The 21,310-nt window shown below is 49.1% G+C and overlaps 2 protein-coding genes across 3 annotated transcripts; both read left to right on the forward strand.

Moving 5' to 3' along the window:
• The first annotated feature begins 1,192 nt into the window (after positions 1 to 1,192).
• On the forward strand, positions 1,193 to 9,867 carry LOC107312404 (nuclear GTPase SLIP-GC-like). Of its 2 annotated transcripts, none has more exons than XM_015859809.3 (18): positions 1,193 to 1,352; positions 1,918 to 2,010; positions 2,097 to 2,211; positions 2,618 to 2,840; positions 3,240 to 3,446; positions 3,795 to 4,034; positions 4,297 to 4,472; positions 4,584 to 4,602; positions 5,098 to 5,178; positions 5,484 to 5,589; positions 5,830 to 5,963; positions 6,091 to 6,255; positions 6,518 to 6,675; positions 6,979 to 7,114; positions 7,440 to 7,548; positions 8,089 to 8,225; positions 9,034 to 9,124; positions 9,501 to 9,867. In XM_015859809.3, exons 1-18 carry the CDS (start codon positions 1,325 to 1,327, stop codon positions 9,566 to 9,568), a joined length of 2,286 nt encoding a protein of 761 aa, XP_015715295.2. In that variant the 5' UTR covers positions 1,193 to 1,324; the 3' UTR covers positions 9,569 to 9,867. The 2 variants fall into 2 exon arrangements, with proteins under 2 accessions (XP_015715295.2, XP_085400290.1); XM_085544164.1 differs by having other exon boundaries at positions 1,205 to 1,352; positions 2,083 to 2,211.
• Positions 9,868 to 10,346: 479 nt separating this feature from the next.
• On the forward strand, positions 10,347 to 21,044 carry LOC107312405 (nuclear GTPase SLIP-GC-like). The gene is made up of 19 exons (XM_015859812.3): positions 10,347 to 10,480; positions 10,943 to 11,024; positions 11,678 to 11,779; positions 11,895 to 12,000; positions 12,454 to 12,676; positions 13,062 to 13,271; positions 13,613 to 13,843; positions 13,959 to 14,134; positions 14,477 to 14,495; positions 14,743 to 14,829; positions 15,382 to 15,487; positions 15,589 to 15,722; positions 15,898 to 16,059; positions 17,177 to 17,334; positions 17,907 to 18,039; positions 18,564 to 18,672; positions 19,355 to 19,491; positions 20,314 to 20,404; positions 20,551 to 21,044. The coding sequence occupies exons 2-19, from the start codon at positions 10,991 to 10,993 to the stop codon at positions 20,601 to 20,603; spliced, it is 2,271 nt and encodes a 756-aa protein (XP_015715298.2). The 5' UTR covers positions 10,347 to 10,480; positions 10,943 to 10,990; the 3' UTR covers positions 20,604 to 21,044.
• The last annotated feature ends 266 nt before the right edge of the window (positions 21,045 to 21,310 follow it).

Consider the following 21,310-nt stretch of genomic DNA (forward strand, 5'->3'; position numbering starts at 1 on the left):
AACTCAGGATATTATAGGTCAGTTGAGCTTTGGCTTTTGGAGCCATCAGCTGGCACAGGGTGGACCTTGTCCTCTACATCTTGCTTGCTTCAGCTTCCCTCGACCTCAGGTGGTTAAAAAATTGGCCAAACTGAAACACGTGCAGTTTGTGTCCAACTTCTCAGCTTGTTCCCAGCCCAATGCGCAATAGCCAAGACTCCAATGGAAAAGATTAAGGCAGGGTGAAAGTGCTCTTGGGTGCCCAATGAGTTGAGTCAGTAAACAGGGAGAGGCCGGAAGCAGCGTGATACCTTGGGCAAAAAACAAAGGCTAGGTAACTCCTTCACACTGATGTTTCTGAGAGTTTCCCCACGTTCCTGCCTGCTGGATCCTCACCTGAGATCCAGCCCTTGGAGCCTCATGCCTTGAGCTGGAAACTCAACCTGAAGATAGGTGCGTTGTGGCTTAGGGTGTCGTAGATGCAGCCAAGCAGGAAGGAGGTGAAGACTTAGTGGGGGTTGGCCTCCGTCCAGGGGGAGGAGTTCCGCCAGGTTTCGTTTCTGCTGCAAAAAGTGAGTTCCCACAAAGCCTTCAAATCCGAAGATAAAAGGTTGGATTTGTTTAAATTGCTTTTGTAACAGATTTCTTTTGCTGTCTGAATAACATGCTTTCAGCTTTTAACCTCTTTGATTCCTTCTATGTCTATTTATTGCAATGCCGGGGAAGGTTTCTATCCGAGGAGAGATCTCAATCCTTCCGTGCCTCGGTTGCTCATTGTTAGACTCAGTTTCCTTATAGAAGCTCCGGTTTCACTCAGCTCCAAAAACCTCTGAATTCTTGAAAAAAGCAAATTAATGTGATTATCAGCTCAACCTTTGCACTTTGTGTGCTGCAACAGACCTCTCTGGTTTGGTGGCACGCAAGGGGTCGATACTGCTTTGTTTTTTCTCTGCAAATTCTTCCACCTTTGACACCTGCTCCTAAGGCTGGCTGTTGTCACCCATGACATTGCTGGCAGGTCTCTGTCCTCTGCCACCCTCACATTAATCACATAGCCCTGTTCCTAAGGACACCTTAAGGTTAAGCCATGGTGTGCTGTGAAGAAGCCAGAAGTGTGAATCCTTGTGGATGTCCTGCTGTGACCCCCAAGGAGGCAGCGGTGGCATCCGCAAATCACAGTGATGGAGGAGGCGACCATGCTCTTCTCTCCCTCAGGTGGCTCTTCTGGTGCTTCCATCTCCATCCTGGGCCACCGTCTTCTGAGCTGCTGAGATCTGGTTCCACTAAGGGACAGCACCCCTCTGCTTAGCTGAGGTCAGCCCTGGTTTGGCATTACTCCTTTACGATGGCAGAAGGAAGTTCCAGACAGTTTGGTGAGTTTGAGGGGTTCCTGTGCTGTGTCCTCTCTTGCTGTGAACATCACTGAACCTGTAATGATAGAATTAGTATGGTTGGAAAGACCTCCATGATCACCAAGTCCAACTTCAACCCATCCCCACCATGCCCACTTACTGTGCTCCTAGATGCTGCCCTCTCCGAGGTTCAAGCAATGGAGAAGAGGCCCAGATCCACTCTCAATATCTATGACCACCCTGAGATGGAACTTCACCGTGGCCTTCCTGAAGGGGGATATAGGGAGGGACTCTTTGTCAGGGCTCTTTGTCTGCCTAGAAAGCTGTGTGTTCCTTATCCCTGTAGGTGCCCAAGGTCATGGATGGGGCTTTGGTCTGTGGGAGGCATCCCCATGGCGGTGTTGGGGCTGGGTGGGCTTTAAGAAGCCCTTCCGACACAAACCACTCTGGGATTCTGTAGTTCAGTCTCATGGGCTTTAAAGAGATGCTCCCCCAACGCTGCCAAGAATGATCTTCAGTTCACAAACCCTCTAGCGAGATCTTGAGAGCAGAAGCACTCACCAGAAATCCCCTTTCCTCTGACAAGGTGGCAATGATGATTTACTGGAAGAGATTCCCAAGAAAAAATGCAGGAGAGACCAAATTCCTGAGGATGGGGAGCAAGAGAGTCTCAAGAACTGTAAGTAAGGAAAAGGAACAGTGCCTACTGACCTTGGGCTTGGAACGTTCCTCTCTTCAGCCTTGACCTCAGTGTCCTCCCTGCAGGTAAAAGGATGCAAAGTGAGCTAAAGGCCATCCTGGAGAGGTCCTCCCAGAAGCTGTCACAATTCCTCCCTCTACTCAGCCAACCGGGGGCAAGAGAGGGGATCTTATACCTCAGGTGAGTTGATGGACATTTTATTTCTTTAAAGGGCATCTTCTGATTCTTATGTAGAAAGGGGCTGCACAGAGCTTTTGCCTCGTAGAGTCATCCATATTGGAAAAGACCTCCAAGATCCCTAAGTCCAGTTCCAACCCACTGATGTCCAACGTGCCATCCTTAGAAAGGCACAAACCAACTGAACTTATTTAATTTTTAATTAGGGTGGGGAGGCCCTGGCACTGATGCCCAGAAAACTGTGGGTGTCCCATCCATGGATGGACCTTGGGCAGCCTGGGCCGGTGAGGGGCTCCCAGCTCATGGCATGGAGTGGGGCTGGGAGGAGCTTTGAGGTCCTTTCCAACCCAACTATGATGTGTTTCTGTGATCCTATGAGATGGTCCTCTTTCTCTCTCTCTGTGCTCAGGAACCGCCTCACAAGCTTGAAGCCCGACATTCTGATGGACCCCATTTACATCGGTCTCTTCGGCAGCACTGGGGCAGGGAAAAGCACATTGCTGAATGCCATCATAGACAAAAACTTCTTCTTACCAGTGTCGGGGAGCAGCGCCTGCACATCCTGTGTGGTGCAGATCAACACAAGCCGCAGTAAACAGCACGAGGCCAAAATTCACCTGCTCACAGATGAGGCATGGATCATAGCTCTATGTTTCTTGAATGTCTCCCTGGAGGCACTCAGGATTGGGCTGGGTGGAGCTCTTAGCACCTGATGGAGCTGTAGGTGTCCCTGGTTATTGTGGGAAGTTGGACCAAATGACCTTTAAAAGTCCCTTCCAACTCAAATGATTTTGTGATTCAATGTTTTCCTTTAGAGGAGAGAGGAAAGAGGCTTAGCTGGCTTCTCCAGAGGGAATCATGACCTGCTGGAAGAATGTGGGGTGGGGAGGATGTGACCAGTGTGGCCCTAAAGTAGTGATGGGCGCTGGCACTGGTTCCTGCTGGTTTAGGTGTGCCAGGAAGAAGGAAGAGATGGGATTTCTTGCAGGCATCCGTGCTGTAACTTCTGTGCATCTAATGTTTCCTGCCAGGAGTGGAGGGATGAGCTGAGGGGTCTGGTGGCACTTGTGGACCCTGGTGAAGACAGCGAGGACAACAATGAAAGAAGTGAAGTTGCTTCGAAGATCTCTGCTATCTATGGGAGAGGAGCTGAAACTAGGAGTTATGAAGAGTTGTGCAGAATGAGACCCATTGTCTCCATTCCCCCTTCAAGATGTATCATCTTCAGGGAAGCAACTGTGAGTATTTCATGGAATCCCAGAATTCATGGAATCATAGAATCACACGGTTGGTAAGGACCTATAAGATCATCTAGTCCAACCGTCCTCCCTTTACCATACCTACAGGAAACCCCTAAACTATGTCTCCTAGCTCCCTATCCAGGTGCTTCTTGAACACTGCCAGGGATGAATTGCACTATCATCTGGGTTGGAAGGGAAGTTAAATCCCATCCAGTTCCAATCCATGGGCACAGACACCTCCTATAGACCAGGGTGCCCAAACCTCATCCAACCCTGGTGGGGTTCTGGTGTCTCTGAGGTTCTTTGCTAAGGGGGTCACTGCTTTAATTACTTGCTATGCCCCAGGCAGAAGAACTTTCGGACAAAATGTGCCCATATATCCGGAGTCCGACTATTGCAAGAGGAGAAACAGAAGAAGAAGATGGAGAAATGGAAGAAGAAGACAGAAAAACGCGGATCTGGCCCCTGATCAAAAATGTGGAAGTGACTCTCCCATATTCACAAGTGATTCCAGAAGGTGTTGTCTTTGTGGACATTCCAGGGACAGGTGATTTCAACAGCAAAAGGGATGAGATGTGGAAAGAGGTGAGTGCGAGCCGTCCCATGAGGAGGGCAGGAATACTTGCTTCTCTGCATGTGGCATGCTCCTGTTTTCTAAGGATCAGTGATGGAGAAGTCTGGGAGCCTCCGTGGGGCTGTAGGGAACAGGGATGCCTTTAGCAGAAGGTTCAGGGTAGCATTCTGGTATGGCATGTCTGAGTTAATGGGAATAAAAAGTGCTCGGCATCTCACGTTGATTTATCACATCCTTTATTTCTGGCCCTCCTTCCCCTCCTGTCCCTTGCAGAACATCAACAAGTGCTCCGTCATTTGGGTGGTCAACTCCTTCCAGCGGATCCTGGGAGAGAAAATCCATGAGATGCTGCTGAGAGAGGGCATGAAGGCTTTCCAGAGTGGGATGTGCAGGGACATCTCCTTGGTGGCCACCAAGTCTGATGACTTGAATCTAGACGAATACAGATGGTAATGGAACAAGCAGGGTGGGTGATGCAGGGTGTCCCTTTTCCTTGCAGGATCTGGGTACTGCTAAAATCATTCAAATGTGTAATTTCTACCTTGTTTTTATCCTTTCAGGGAAAAAAAGAAAAAAAATGTGAGTATTTTTCAGCCTTACATTTCTTCGTCCCTTTCATAGAATCATAGAGTCATTAAGGTTGCATAAAAACAGTAAGATCACCAAGTCCAACCATCAGCCCATTACCACCATGCCCAGTTATAGAATGATAGAATCACGAAGGTTGGAAAAGACCTCCAAAATCACCAACCCAACCCCAACCCAACCCCAACCCAACCCCACTGTGCCCACTGACCATGTCCCCAAGTGCCACATCTCCATCATTCTTGAACAACTCCAGGAACAGTGATTCCATTTAAGGAAATTGGAGAATTTCCTATATGAATTGGTGTGAATTGAGCAGAACTGATGGGCTTGATAAAGAAATTGGGAACTCTAGGCAATTCTTTGTTAAGAGAGTCCTTCATTAAAGAGAAACTGTTCTGGATGGTCCACTTGGCCTTACAAGTTCAGGATCCCTAAAGCGTTACTGGGAAATGTCAGTAGTAATTCCTATCCTTTCTCCCAATGTAGATAAATAAACATGATGCTATCCTGGAAAGGAATGAAGCTGTGAAGCAGGAGAAGAGTAGAATGATAAAGAAAAAGCTCAAGGTAATATTCCTTGGAGAACCTGGTTGGCATGTGTCTGTATGGCACTGTTCATCTGGGAGTGTATTAACAGATGCCTTCCATGATGTCTGGTCACTGTCTAGCAGCCTCTGCTTGCTTTCTTTGCTCTGTGTTTGGTCCATTTGGTCTTCCTGGTCATCTCCAGTTTAATTCTCCACCATCTATTAAAGAAACGCGTGGAATTTGATGGTGGAGATGTCCTCTGAACCAGCACTTGCTTCATGAAAAAGAAGAACCCAGCTCTCATTGCGCTGCAGAAACGAGCTGGGGGTGTTCATGTCTTACAGGAAAAGCTTCCGAATGACTTGGAGGTGGTGCACAAGGCTGACCTCGTGTACACTGTCAGCGCCCGCGAGTACTGGAATGAGGAGACACTCAGCAAGGAGGAAACAGGTGATGGCTGGGTTTTCTGGCTGCAGGTAGCAGTGATGCAATATGGAGCTGTCATATAGTCATAGAATTATAGAAGATCCTGGGTTGCGAAGGACCTCAATACTCATCCAATTTCAACTCCCTGCTATGTGCAGGGTCGCCAACCACCAGACCAGGCTGCCCAGAGCCACATCCAGCCTGGTTTTGAATGCCTCCAGTGATGGGGCATCCATGCTCACCCAACCCCTCTCCCACTCACAGAGATCCCAAAGCTGAGGGACTACATCCGCAAGTTTCACGTCAAGCAGAAGAGGAACGTGCTGATGGATCACACCGTGGAGGCCATCACCATTTTCTCTCTCATCGAGAGTCTCCAGGCCAACAAACATGCTCAGGTTTGCCCTGAGCAGATTTAGGGAACAGCTAAAGGGAATGGTGGAGAGGTAGTTTGGCTCTGATGGGGTTATTTATGGCTCTGTTGTGATCTTATTATTATTTCTTTCTGTTGTCCATTGATTTCAGTATCAGCTTGCAAAAAGAAATCACTTGAGAGAGATCATCGTGCAGAAGATTGCTGATCTGGAGAAAGATATTAGCAAGTGCTTTCTGCCCATCGAGCAGTCACTCAAGGAAGGTGTAGAGGAAGCAAAGAAGTCCTATAAGGCAGCTATCCGAACTATCCTCAGTGTGCGTACAAAGCAGTTCTCTGCTCTCTATTGACAGTGGCAAGGCTTGAGGAAACAGCATGGAGCTGTGTCAGGGGAGGGTCAGGTGGGGGATAGGGAAAGGCTGTGCCCCAGAGGGCAGCGGACATGGAACAGCTCCCCAGGGCAGTGGGCAAGGCTCAGAGCTCTGGGTGGTCCTATGTGGAGCCAGGAGTGGGACTCCTTTTGGGTCTCTTCCAACCATGACCAGGCTGTACCTCATCACGTTCCTTTCTGCCTTGCAGCGCAGCCAAGGGTACCAAGGCTACCACCGGACCCTGAGGGCTGTGTGCCTCAAGAGGGGGGTCTATGCCTCCCGCACCTTCTACCGGATAGACATCAACAGCTCCTTGGCACAGCCCATCTACGAAAAGATTGACATGAATTTTGGGAATGTGTTCAGGTGAGAGCCTGCCTGTATTCCCCCTCCACTTTCCATAGAATCCTAGAATAACTTGAGTTGGAAGGGACCCTTAAAGGCCATCTGATCCAACTCCCTTGCACTGAACAGGGACACCTACAGCTCCATCAGGTGCTCAGAGCCCCATCCAGCCTGACTTAGGGAGTCTGCAGGGACATTCACCACCTCTGGGCAACTGTGCCAGTGCTTCTTAGAATGGAATCATAGAATCATGAGAGTGGGGAGGCCATGGACAGTATAGTTTCATTGCCATTGTCCTCTTCGATGAATTTCCTACCTTGACAGGATCCAGATGGGCACCTGCTCCACATTGAAAACCTGCCTTGATGCTTTCAAAGGGGCCGTGCAGCAGAAACTACAGGAAGCCCAGATCAAACTGATGGCTGACAGTGAGCACAAGCTGGCGTTCCTCAAGCAAGAGGTACACTTGAGAGGAGATGGAAAGGGGGAAAGCACTGCTTATGTAGGACCTGTGGAGATAACTTGCTCTGTTTGAAGTTCCTGGAGAAGACACAGAGGGAGATATGAATATTTCCACCTGGTCTTCAGCAAACATGATCTTCAGCAGGGTCAGGAGTTCTTGCGCTCTTTCTTGAGTCCTGGAATAAAACTTCCCAGTTTTCCAGGGCATTGGGAGATGGGCTGGGGTTGGACTTGGAGATCTTGGAGATCTTTCCCAACCTGAAAGATTCTCTGGTTGTATGTCTGTTGTGCTGGTGGGCAAGCATTTGAACTTATTCTTGTAGACAGACTTCATCGTCAGTGAGGCTGAGAAACTCATCCTTCAGAGGAAAGCAAATATCTACCAGTCCCTTGTCGTATCCATTCAGAATGACCTGCTGCTCTGCTATGAAGGTATGACCATCACCTTTCTCCTGAAGGTTCTTTTGATTTTAACAGAGTGACCCCATTAAGGGCTGAGCAAAAGGGTGCAGACTTACAACCTGCCTATAGAAAGGCTGGGAAGAAATCCACAGGGGAAAGGATCGTCTGTTAGGTTGTCATCAATGCACAGAGATTTTGGAAGTCCAAAGCAGCTCATGCTCAAATATGGAAATTTACCTGCCCGATTTACTCCAGTTTGTTAATTTTTGTAATCTACAGACATTTTCTACTGCTGATTCATTCCTATTTGTGTCTCTGAAGGAAGAAGCAAAAGTAATAAGCTCCCGAATCTGTTTCTTCCTTCCTTTCCTATCAGTAGGTGGCATACTTTGGAAGCAAAAAAGTTAAAATCCAGCTAGGTTAATGCAGGTCCCTGGCATGAGCAGAGGCAAATGGGTCTCCTGCTGTAGGAAACCATAGCTGTGACTTTGTGACCCTTTCCTAAACCAAAGCACTACCCCTGCTCCACTTGGGCTGGACCCCAATGTGACAATGACCCCTTTGCCACAGAGACTGCTGCAGTGAGAGGACAACAAGCCTACCAGAAGATGCAAACCATCCTTAGCAATGGTATCATGAAAGCGGTGGAAAGTGGGATGTTCGAGAGAGCTGAGAACAGCATGAGAGAGCACCTGCAGGGCATGAAGGTACGTTGGGTGCCTTTGTTTTCCTTGGGGCAGCACTTTGCAGGTAGAGGACAATGTCCCCAGAAGGACAGTGCTCTGCCGCTGTCACTGTAAAGAAGTTATTCCTCATGTTTGTATGGAACTCCCTGGGTTTCAGTTTATGCCAATTTCTCCTTGTCCTGTTGCTGAGCACTACTGAGAAGACCCCCATCCTTCTGATCCCCACTTTTCAGATAATGATCAACACTGATCAGATCCCCTCTCCCCTTCTCTTCCCCAGGCTGAACAGCCCCAGGGCTCTCAGCTTCTCCCCATCAGGAGATGCTCCAGGCCCCCACCATCTCTGCAGCTGGGCTCCAGCTGTTCCCTGTCCTCCTTGAACTGGGGAGCCCAGCACTGGGCTCCATGCTCCAGATGTGGCACAGAGAGGAGGATCACCTCCCTCCCCCTGCTGACCACACTCTATGTAATGCACCCCAGGGTTCTATTGGCCTTCTTGGTCATTAGGATGCACTGCTGGCTCATGGTCAACCATTGGTTGACTGTCAGTCAACCTGGAGACTGCTCTGGAAATATTTAACCCCTATAAAACATTCAGCTCTATCAGAACAGCCACGCTCCGTTCTGAACTGTTGGCTTGTGCTGCAAACCAACCTCTCCTTCTTGTGCAACAACACCAGGGAGCAGACCAGGAAAAGATGGGTGGTGGCTGCTCCTGTGCTTCCCCTGCTGGGAGGCGGCCAGGTGCACTGACTGGGACTGGGGGGGGGAAGGTGAGGAACTCCACTCCTCTCCCCTACTGATGTGCTTGGGCATGTGCTGGCTGCAGGATCAGATCACCAGGAAGCTGGAGGAGGACTTCTCCAATATGCTTAGCCTCGCCTTTTGCCCCTGGGACCAACTGGATGGCAAGCTACCAGGTACAGCCCCATACATGGACTGGGGGCTCTGGGTCCCACATCCCCTCCCTGAGGGGTGGGTGACATGGTGATGCGGACACTTGCAGTCCCACCATGGAGTGCTTTCCTTGGGTCCCAGCAGGCATTGGAGGGACGTGCCATAAAGCAAGCAGGGTGCCCACATCCCAACCAGAACCTCAGGACTTTCCATCTTGCCCCAGATCTCTGCAATCTATAATCCCCAGATCCATAAACATCCATATGGGCACAGGTTTAGCGATAGGGACAAGTAAATCCCATCAGTATACCGACTTCTCGAGCACTTGCGTGGAGGAATCTCCCCAGTTCCCCAGAAGAAGATGGCCAGCTGACTCTAACAGGCTCCTCTGTTTTGCAGACCTGCAGAATGAATTCTTGAACATCAGAATCATTCACAAGACCCTGCAATCAGCCAAAATGTCCTAGAGAGATGCAGGAATTGCCCCTGGTGGTGCAGTCCTATTACTCGTGGTGGTGCTTTGTTCTCTTTATCCTTTGACTTCGTAGGGAATCATCTCCAGTGGTTTTTGTTTCCTTGTAAAGAACATTTGTGAGATATTTTGTATGCATTTTATAAAGCTGATGAAGTAAGAGTCCTGGACAATGCTCAGTACCCCTTCCCTGTGTGCTTACACACCAAACATATCCTGCTTTTACCAGCCAGGCTTATATTGCTCTTAATGCTTCAGATTTTTTTCTAATAAAATAAAACTGTTGTAAACAAACCTGTGTATACTTAATGGGCTCTCATAAAAGCCAGGCTTGGGTAAAACCAGCCCCAAAAAGCTGCTGTGGAATTACTTCCTTCTGCAGAATGATCCAATGTAAAGCAGAGGCGATTGGTTTGCATGGGGCACAGGTACTAAAGGTGTGCTGGGCTCAGGGGGAGGATAGAGGTGTCTCAGCAGCTCCAAACTCCACCCAGAAATAGAAGATGCCTTCCATGTGAGAATCATAGAGTTGGAATCTTCGAATGATTCAGGTTGGGAAAGACCTCTCAGATCACCCAGTCCAACCCCAGCCCACCCCGCCACCTGCATTTGCACAGTGCAGAACTTGCTCCAGCGTGCGAGAGTGTTGTCACTGCTGTGAGTGGGTACAGCCATCGAAACCATGGCACGAAGAGAAACTGGCTCAGCCCCAAAGGGGCGGCGCATGGCACGGGCAGGGCTTCTTGTGTAAGACATTTTTGTTCTTGAGAGACGAGCAAGAGGAAGTGAAAGCAAGACTGCAAAATTTAATTTCCTGGTTGCTTGTGGATGACTTCGGAGACAAGCCTTTGGCCACCTCTCTCCTGTCTGAACACACCTGGAGGTTGGAAGTCTTTGCAGAGCACAGGTGAGAGAAGCTGCTCGTAGCAGGAGGGACTGTTTCCATCCATGGGTGCTCTCAGAGTGTGAATCTGAGCAGCCCATCGAGGTGTTCTCAGCTGCAACATCCATGGAGGCAAACACTTGGGGTGCAGCTGGGGCAGTGGGCTGGTGCTGGTGCCCAAGTGAGGGGGAGATGCTCCTTGTGATAGATGGCCCTCCAAGGACAGCTGGCATAGGCACTGCAGTTTAAGCATCAGCTCCGCTTCGCTGGTGTGTGTGGGTTGATAATTAACCCAAAGCATCATAAAAACTAGTGCATGGAGTTTCTTTTTTGATACCCAGAGCAACCTCTGGACGAGTGAATCGATCAGTGGCACGGCTGTGTTCAGGTGTGAGTAAGACACCTGGGACTGTGTTAGGCGTGAGGGTATGACACCAGTGGCACAGGCTGCATGATTCATAGTTATCTCTTTGTTTTCTCCTCCAGGTGGCTCAGAGCTGGTTGTTACCAGCACATCCCGGTGGTGGAAAGGCAATGGAGGGGTCCCATGTAGAGGTAGATTCCAATGGTGAGTGCATATCCATTCCCACCAGCTCAGAACAAACTCTGCTTTCACTTCCTTGCAGGCTGCACGGTGGAGTGGGCAGGGGTTGGACTTGGGGATCTTGGAGGTCTTTTCCAACCTGTATGGTTCTGTGATTCTATCAGCACAGGGGAGTAGGGAAAGGCTCTGTCCAAAGGCGTGTGCCTTCACTTCAACACACATTTCACGGACTTAGCTTTGTGGCACTGTTTCCTGCAAAACCTGAAGCTGTACACCAGAAAAAGAAAGGTAGAAAATGAAAAGGGGGAGTCAGTGAAAACAGTGCACATAGCAATGAGTCACCTGGAAGCAGGCTTTGGGGCTTTGGTCTATGGAAGGTGTCCCTGTGGCAGGGGTTGAGGCTGGGTGGGCCCTAAGGTCCTTTCTGACCCAAACCATTGTGGGGTTCTACGGTTCTATGTATCCCATTCTCTCATAGACTTGTGACCTAATGCTGGTGTATCTATCACACCAGCCCTGCTCTGCTCCTTCTGTTCCTTCTGTTGATGTCCAACACAAACCTCATCCATCTACCTGGCCAAGGGGATCTGGGGGCTGATGTGAGGTTTGCTGTTGTGTCCTCACTTGGGTTGTTCTTGGGGTAATGGAAACACAGATTCACATCTCTGTCCTTTCAGGTCCCTTCAGTGTACATGGGGACCGTGCAGATGTGACTCCTCGGAAACAACCACGCTTGCAGCTGTCTTTCCAGCAGGAGGAACAGATGATTCTCAGGAACTGTGAGTGCAGGGAGCCGTGTGCATGGCACCGGAGCTGGCCCAAAGTTCAGAGAGGGGCTTCAGCCCTGTTCCTTCAACCTGGAATGATCACATAACCACCTCTCCCTTCTACCAGATGAGAACATTGAGAGCAAGGCCAGAAAAATTCTGGGCACCTCTTGTCAGAAGATGACCCATCTCTTTCTGATGAAGGACATGCCTGAGCACTTGGCCTATCTCCGGTGAGTCTGTGGCCAAAGAGGCTTCACCAAACTTGCTTTCCTTTGGAGATGCCCAGCTCCCAAGCTCAGCTCAGCTCTGAGGCTTTGGCAGGCATCAGTTACTAGGGAGAAAACTGGAAGCGGGAATCGATGTCGGGATCCCTCTGGAGTGTGGACTCCCAAAAGCAAAGCAGGTTGTGCCCTGATGGCTTTGTGCCATGGGGAGGCTGAAAGCTCCTTGCTGGTATCCCCTGGAGGTGTCAGGGATGGATTACTGGAGATCCTGGAGCTGCTCCTGTTTTGGCATGGGCTCTCCAGGGTTTGTGGTGGGGAAATGAGAGAAGTTGGAGAGCATGGGTTGTGCCTTAGTAATAAGTCCTTTCGTTGGGGATACTGCATTTTTCAAGGTGAAAACTGCCTCAATATTTGCATCTGCTTCAGTGGTCAGAATTTCTTGTGCACCCCTTCCCCCAGGGACCGCATCACCACTCTCAACTCCAGGCCTGCCTTGGAACCCCTCTACATTGGGCTCTTTGGGAGCAGTGGTGCGGGGAAGAGCACTCTGCTCAACACTATCCTGGGCAAACGCTTCTTCCTCCCAGTGTCAGGGACCCGCACGTGCACCTCCTGCCAGGTCCATGTCAGTGTCTGCAGGAGCAAGCATTATGAAGCCAAGATTTTTCTCCTCTCAGATGAGGTAAGGCTGTATTCCAGGCCCTGGCATGGAAAGGTGCCCAGCACCACAGCCAGGGGTTGGGGACATCCTCTCAAGAGGATCCCCTGCAGCTCTCTGCTCCCTGTACCAGGGCTCTGGTACCCACCAAGCACTGCATTGCTGCTGATGGGGCTCCAGACTGTGCCCATTGCACCTGGGCTGCCCTGGGCACTGCAGAGCAGAGCCCAGTTCCATTCCCTTGCACCTCCTATGGAGATGTCTGGCTGTGGGTCTTTGGCCATGCTTGCAGATGTGGGGGAGCCTTGCAGCACCTGCACTGCTGCACCCCATTTCTCCCCACAACTGAAGCCACTCCTACCCCATCAAAATGGAACTGTGCTGCTGCATAATGTGCTCCTCACTGTAGGAGTGGAGGGAGGAGGTGAAGAACCTGGTCATGCTCCTGGAGAACAGGCATGAGAACAGTGAGGCTGATGGTGATCTGGAACATGCCATTAAAGTGCTGAAGGCTGTCTACGGGGAAGGAGCAGATGAAAAGTCTTACGAAGAACTCGTGAAAACCAAGCCTGTGATCGCTATTCCTCCCACAAGAGTTATCACTCTGAGAAAGACAGAGGTGAGCACAGCGCACAGCACTTCCCATATCTTTGTTTCCCTTGTCATGCTGCTTTGGTGGTTTATCTCTATAGAGAATCTGAGACTCATTAGGTTGGAAGAGTACTTTAAGTTCACCAAGTCCAACCATCGCCCCGACAACCACCAAGCCATGTTCCTTAGTTCCACATCCACACATCTCTTAGATACCTCCAGGGGTGGGGACCCCAGCACCACCCCTTCTGGTGACTCCTCACCATCTCCACAAAGAAATTCTCCATAAGATCCAACCTAAACCTCCCCCTGGCACAACTGGAGACCATTAATGAGGTGCAAACATTGAATTGCTCATGGTATCCCCAGGCAGACGACCTTGGCAATGAGCTGGATCCATACATCCGCAACCAGGATGGCCTCGAGGGGACTGAGGAGGGGGACAACTCCCAGCGCAGTGAGCAGATGCGGCTCTGGCCCCTCATCAAGCAGGTGCATGTGACTATCCCCCCATCCGAGCTGGTGCCTGAAGGTGTCGTCTTTGTAGACATCCCAGGGATAGGTGATGCCAATAAGAAGAGGGATGAGATGTGGAAAGAGGTGAGTGGCACTGGGGGCAATGCAGTGCGATGGGAAGCACTGGAGTTCTAACATAAGGGAGGTACCCTCAGGGCTCATGAATCCTGCCTGATTTTTCTCCTCTTGTTCCCCCAAGAGCATCCTGCAGTGCACATCCATTTGGATCGTCGCTGATGTTGAGCGCGTTTTTGGGGCTAAAGCACATGAAATCATGGTGAAAGAGGCAATTAAAGCTTGCCAGGTTGGCAAGTGCAGCGATATCACCTTCGTGATCACCAAGATAGATAAGATTGATGTGGATGAGTATTTGAGGTAAGGATTGGCTGGTTCTGGGTTGCAGAAGGACAGCCTGCCTCATCCCCAATGCCTGCTGCCTGTCCAGCTGCATTCCCTGCCAATAGATCTCCTTTTATAATCATCACACATTCAAAAGCTTGGGTGCCCAGATCTGTGTCTGGAGCTTAATGTAGGACCTCATCACTATACATCCCCTGTGCTTTTATTGTGGTCTTTCTGACCACCCTCCTCCTTTGGCACAGTGGTAGTGCTGTGGGCTGGCACCTTGCTGCCAACTGAAGCCAACACGTGCTATAGGGTTCAACTTCACTGTATCTGCTAAAAGCCTTTTTTTTTTTTCTTCTTTTCATTTCCCAGGAGCCACCCAGGGGCCTCAGTGAGTATCTGCTGGTTGCTTTCAGAGGTTGAAACCCACATCCCTTTTCTAACTGAGTATTTCCATAGAGCAAAAGTGCACAGTCTCTCTTTGGAGGATTGGTGCTGTCTCCCGTGGATGTAATGGGGGGAGCACAGGTCCCTTGCTGGGAGGCTCTGCACTGGGGCTGCACCAGGCTTCCTGACAGCTTTGCCTTGGTGCAGAGGGGATGTTCTCCTTGTAAAACTTGCTACCATTTGCCATCTAGAGGGATGTGAGCAATCGTGATGCCATTCTGGGGACCAAACAAGAACTGAAAACAAGAAAGACCAGAACACTAAGGGAGAAGATGAAGGTAGAGTCATTCTATAGTTTTCTGGCTTTGAAATATCATTTAGTCTTTATTTTGGTAACAAAAACATCAGTTACAGTGCTGATGTTTATGCACGTGTCTTTTCCCAAGAAATACATTAGCCCCCCTTACAAAGATGTTTGCCTGGGACAGGATTGGGTGCACCCTGAGTAAGTTTGCAGATGACACCAAAATGGGAGGAAGGGTCAACCTGCCTGAGAGTGGGAAGGCCCTGCAGGGTGATGTGGACAGGCTGGGTCATTGGGCTGAGGCCAATGGGATGAAGTTTATCAAGACCAAGTGCTGGGTCCTGCCTTTTGGTCACAACAACCCCACGCAATGCTACTCAGAAAGAGCAGTGATGCATTGGCACAGCTGCCCAGGGAGGTGGTGGGGTCAACATCCCTGAAGTTGTTTGAGAACCATGGGGATGTGACACGGAGGGATATGGCCAATGGGTATGGTGGGGTGGGTTGAGATTGGAGAGGTCTTTACCAACCTGAATGATTCTATGATTCATGTTGCACATTGGTGTTGCATGTTTGCATGTTTCAGAGGAGTCTACCCAGTGATGCAGAGATCCTGCAGAAGCAGGATCTGGTTTTCCCTGTCAGTGCCAAGGAGTATTGGGACCTCACAGTCCTCACTAGGGAGGATACAGGTACTGGGTGGGCTGGGGGTCTGCTGCAATCCTGCTGCCTGTGTACTGATATCTGATAGCAATGAGAAATAAGCATAAGTTGCAATTCTTTTACCTTTCAGAAATCAATGGGCTGAGAGCCCATGTCAGGAAGCTCTACTTGGACACAAAGCGAAGTCAGTTACAAGATTACATGAAAGAAATCCTTGTTGTCTTCTCTCTGGTGGATGTTTATCACTCCACGCAGCTCAACCCGGTACGTCTGGTTGCAGCTGGAGGCAGCAGCACTAATGTTGGCAAAACAAGTGTTCCCCACTGCTCTCATGGTTGACATTCAAGCTACCCAAGAGTGGCCAGGGACGGCAATGCTGGAGCCTGTTGACTTTATAATCAACAGCTGTGGCAAGGTTTATGCCATCTTCTTCTTGCAGAATCCTGTGTATAAAGATGAACTCAGCACATTCATGTCAGAGAAGATCAAGACTCTGAAGGAGTCGACTGAGGTCTCTTTTGGACTTATGGATGAACCTCTCATCAACGGGGTGAAGTCTGCCCGAAACAAGTACAAGAAAAACATTGAGAAGGTCTTCATGGTGAGTGGCACACGTCTACCCCTTTCTCTGAGGCTGAATAGAATTATTACATTTTCTGTCCTGCAATTGCCATCACATCCAGTAACAGGTTGCCCAGAGAAAGTGCTGATGCTCCACCCCTGGGGGTTTTCACAGGCAGGTTGGATGGGGCTTTGGGCACCCTGATCTGGTGGGAGTTGTCCCTGCCCATAGAAGGGGTTGGAACTGGATGGTCTTTAAGATGCCTTCCTGTTCTAGCCATTCTATGATTCTTTGGTTCTATGATTCTTCAGGTTCAGGGCAAAGGAAAATGGTTTTAAGTTGAAGGAGGGAAGATTTAGTTTGGGTGTCAACACAATATGAGAGTGGTCATGTTCTGGAACAGCTGCCCAGAGAGGCTGTGGATGCCCCATCCATCCCTGGAGGTGTTCAAGGCCAGGTTGGATGGGGCCCTGAGCAGACTGGTCTAGTATTAAATGTAGAGGTTGGTGGCCCTGCCTTTGGCAGGGGTGGGTTGAAGCTTCATGATCCTTGAGGCCCCTTCCAAACTGGGTCATTCTATGTGTGTGATTCTGTGTGTGTGGTTCTAGGTTCTATTGTTCTTTGATTCTGTAGTTCTATGATTCAGTGACTATTGTCAGCTGAGTTTCTCTTGCTCACTGATCACTGGCAAATGTTTTGAAGTCTGTGGGTAAGAGATAAGCTATGTTCTTGCCGCTGTTCAGTGTTACTTTAGCTTAGCAATGAGAGTTTGAGAAAGAAACATGAACATGTTAAGGAGATGCCGTGCCTATAGGCAATAGCCAGTTGCCTGCCCAAGTTGCTCCATGGCTACATGCCACAGGACTGGCCAGGTCTTGGGTGTGCAATGGATGGGGTTGGATCCCATGGTGGAGCCATGGGATAGCTGGGATGGCTTGGCTGTCCTGCTGGGACATGGAGTGGCATGGGAGGCCCACCGTCTGATTGTGGGTTTCTCCTACATCTAGTGAAGGGAGTAGTTTCAGGAGGTAGTATTGGCCTTATTTGTTTCAGTTCAGGAAGCTCTGCTCTGCAGTTACATGAGAAGAGCTTGGCCATGGGGGCAGCACTGCTGCTGGGGGCTCTATTCATGCCAGCTGGTTTTCTCCCTCTGCAGCAAGGCAAAACGTCCTCTGGCTTCCACAGGACCCTGAAAGCTGTATGTGTGAGGAAGGGTGTGTATGTGTCCCGTGTCTTCAGTCGCATTGACATCAACAACTGCCTGGCTGAGCCCATCTATGCAGAAATTGAGGCCACGTTTGCGAAAATATTCAGGTGAGAGTGGTGGGTGAGCTTGTGGTGATTCATGTTTTCATGGAAACTCAAAGAAAAGAGATTTCCTGGAAAGTCATCTGCAGACAACCTGGTTTGGGAAGCACAAGGGGTCTATATTTCTTCCTCGCCAAGAAACCCGAGATAGCATTATGTTGTCCGTTCCCTTAGCAACCTAAAGATGCCTCACTGTAATTCACCTACTTACACAAAATACTTGATGGACTTGCCTTGGAATCATTACAACTGGGAAAGACCTCTACAATCATCAAGCTCAACCATCAACCCAACCTCACCATGCCCACTAACCATGTCCATAAATCAAATCACAGAACCATTCAGGTTGGAGAAGACCTTTAAGACCATCATAACCAACCCCAGCCCATTCCCACCCTGCCCACTGACCACGTCAGTGCCACAGCAGCTTGCTTCTCTCTCCACCACTGTATACCTTATCTCAGGACTCCCTAGCTGCCCTGCCCCATGGATCCTGCTGTTTCTTTCCAAGCATGAGGGACAGCAAGGCGGGGAAAGCCTGCTGGGATCTAACAATCATTGTGGTCTTGTGCACACAGAAAACAGGCACTCACAAGGTTCAGCCTGCAGGCCTCCATCAATAAGTTCAGCCAGGAGGTAAAAAACAAATTTGAGGATTTGGAAAAGGTTACAGACTTGAACAGGTCCAAGCTCAACTTTCTCAAGCAAGAGGTGAGTTTACAATGGGGGAAGCTTAATGCAGTATCCTTGTGTAGCTGGCACAGACCTGGGGGTGGGCAGCAGCCCCTTGGCAGGGACTCAGGGGATGCCACATAGGGCAAAATAAGAGCTGCAGTGTGTAAGCAACTTTGGATGGAGGTCTGGAGCACCCTCTAACAACCAGCATCGGGGGCAGCAGAATTGTTTTTCATGCTGATCCAGTGAGCTTCATCCTCAGAATGACAGACTGTGGTTTGGCAGATGCCCTGCCTGTAGGTAGTGGAAAATAAACGGGAACCCCAGGTGAGCAGATCAGGATGGATCTGATGCCAAGCTGCAGAACTGATAACAAAGCCCCAGGCTGCAGGATGCTCCTGGGGAGAGAGACCATCTTGGGTACAAGTTCAAGGTGTGATACACACCTTGGAGGCCATGCTATTGAAATAACAGCTTGAAGATGGGCTCACTGTTTACTCCTGCTTCTGGCCACTGAAGCTTTGGAGATGCTGGTAAATGCTCTGCATTAATTCCTGCAGACTGACATCATCATGAGGGCTATAGACAGAGAAATTCTTTTGAAAAAGAAGACTATCTATGAATCCCTTGAGGTGACCATCCAAAGCATCCTGTCACCATGTTATGAAGGTAGGACTGGGTCTCCAGCTGACTGACTCTGTGTTTGAGGCTGTGAGTTCACTGTATGGCTATGGACATGTTTTCCCAGCTCAGATGAGACGTCTCAATACAGAGCCTAAATTCTCTGAAGGAGGCTGTGTAAATCTGCCAATGTGTGGTGCACTCAGCAGGTCATCCTAGCAGGGAAGAAAACATTTGAGTGCCAAACTCAATTGCAGCCATTCCTTATATTCTTGGTACCTTTGTCCCATCCCACAATGGGTATGGCCTGAAGGGCTGTGGAAGGAGGTTTTGCTGTTGGGTATAGGAATATATTAGTGTATATATTAGGGCACATGTAGCTCTGGGAAGAGGGAGAACGAGAGATAGAAGTCTACCAACAGAGGGTTCATGGGCTTTAACGCATGCTTTACATCTGAATACAACTCCAGCTCCTCTTTAAAGGCCTTCTATATATTATGAGACAGTTCTTTTCCAAACAGAGCAGTGATGCAGTGGCACAGCTGCCCATGGAGGTGGTGGGGTCACCATCCCTTGAGCTGTTCCAGAACCATGGGGATGTGGACTGAGGGATGTGGGCAGTGGGCATGGGGGTTGGGCTGGGGTTGGACTTGGGGATCTGAGAGATCTTTTCCAACCTGAATGATCTGATGATTCTGTGATTTTGATGTTTCCCACCATTGCGTACCAGAGGCTGCTAATATACGTGGGAAGGATTCCTGTGCGCGGATCAAAGCCACGCTGATGCAGAACATTGAGCTGGAGGTGCAGAGGGCAATGTTTGAAAAAGCAAAGGAGCAGATGATGAGTCAGTTCCAGAATCTGACGGTGAGTCGTACTGAAACAATTGCTGTTGGAAGTCCAGGCTGTGTGAGCAGAAATTGGGATGGATGAGCAATGGTATGGGGGGCACGGTGGTGATGGGTCGATGGTTGGACTTGGTCATCGTAGAGGTCTTCTCCAACCTCAGTGGTTCTATGATGCCTTGATCCCCTTGTTTCCTGTGAGTTCCTGCTTTGTTCCCTTTATTTCATAGAATCATAGAGTCATAGAATCATAGAGTCATAGAATCATGGAATCATAGAGTCATAGAATCATAGAGTCATAGAATCATAGAATCATAGAGTCATAGAATCATAGAGTCATAGAATCATAGAGTCATAGAATCATGGAATCATAGTCATAGAATCATAGAATCATAGAGTCATAGAGTCATAGAGTCATAGAGTCATAGAATCATAGAGTCGTAGAGTCATAGAGTCATAGAGTCATAGAGTCATAGAGTCATGGAGTCATAGAATCATAGAATCACCAAGGTTGGAAAAGACCTAAAAGATCATCCAGTCCAACTGTTCACCCATTACCAATAGCTCCCACTAAACCATGTCCCTCAACACAACATCCAGTCGTTCCTTGAATACCCCCAGGGTCAGTGACTCCACCACCTCCATTCCAGTGCCTGACCACCCTTTCTGAGAAGTAATACTTCCTAATGTCCAGCTTGAATCTCCCTTGGTTTCTGCCTCTAAATAGCTCTCTTCCATCTTACCATGCTTCCCCAGCAAGCTTCTTGGCCACGGCAGCGCCATCGCTCCCATTCCCCCATTGGCCATCCCAGCAGAATCACTCTCTCATGCTCTCTGATTGCAGGAGGAGATCACCACCAAGCTCAGCAAGGACTTTCTCAGCATGCTGGGCATCACGTTCTGCCAGAACGACCAACTGATGGGCGCACTGCCGGGTATGGGCCGGGTTCTGATTGGGCCACAAATGCTGGGATGGATGTGGGATGCTCATGCTGGCGCCTTGCATCTCTCCATTCACCCGCGCTTCACATGTCAGCATTCCATGAAGAAAAACATCTTACACTGACTTTTTGCCTTTCAGATTTTAAGGAAGAATGCCAAGAAATCCAGAATATGCTGAGGCAACTGGAATGACCAGAAAGGCCCAACCAGATGAAGCTCTCTTCCCACTTCTTTGTTTAAGCTTTTATTTTTTATTATCATTTTTTTAAATTGCTTTTTAATCTGTTCGTTGCTTTTCTATGGCGACCAGTTTGCAAAGGGGGGGATTTAAAAGGACTTATGGGTTCAGTGGGGTGGGCTCTTAAGAGGCAGATGTGGCTCTTCTTTATGTCCATGGTACATCCCAGCCCTCCTTGGTCTTTCCCCCTCGCTGACCTTGGTGCTTGCTGGAGGTGCATGCGGATACATGTCAGGGAATAGGACAACCAATTAACATGTATGCGATTAATTACATTTGTATGAAACATTCATTGTAGGCTGGGCATTGTTTTTTATACCTATTTTTTGTCCTATGTCAGGGAATAGGACAACCAATTAACATGTATGCGATTAATTACATTTGTATGAAACATTCATTGTAGGTTGGGCATTGTTTTTTATACCTATTTTTGTGAATGCCTTTTCCCAGTGCCTTTCAGTTCTCAGGTAGAATCCAGCAGAGACAGACTGATACGTATCTGAAGCAACACTGATGCCATGCCCACCCGCTAAAGTACAACTCTGCTGTGAGCTCTTTTCCTGAGATCTAATAAAACATATAACACAATAAAAGATACAGCACGGTGTGCGTTGGTGCCACAGCAGCTCTGGAGGGACCAGCAGTGCCATAGCACAGTGTA

This window comes from Coturnix japonica, chromosome 3, assembly GCF_054131305.1.
Source record: "Coturnix japonica strain WE chromosome 3, WE-NBRP24, whole genome shotgun sequence".
NCBI lineage: Eukaryota > Metazoa > Chordata > Aves > Galliformes > Phasianidae > Coturnix > Coturnix japonica.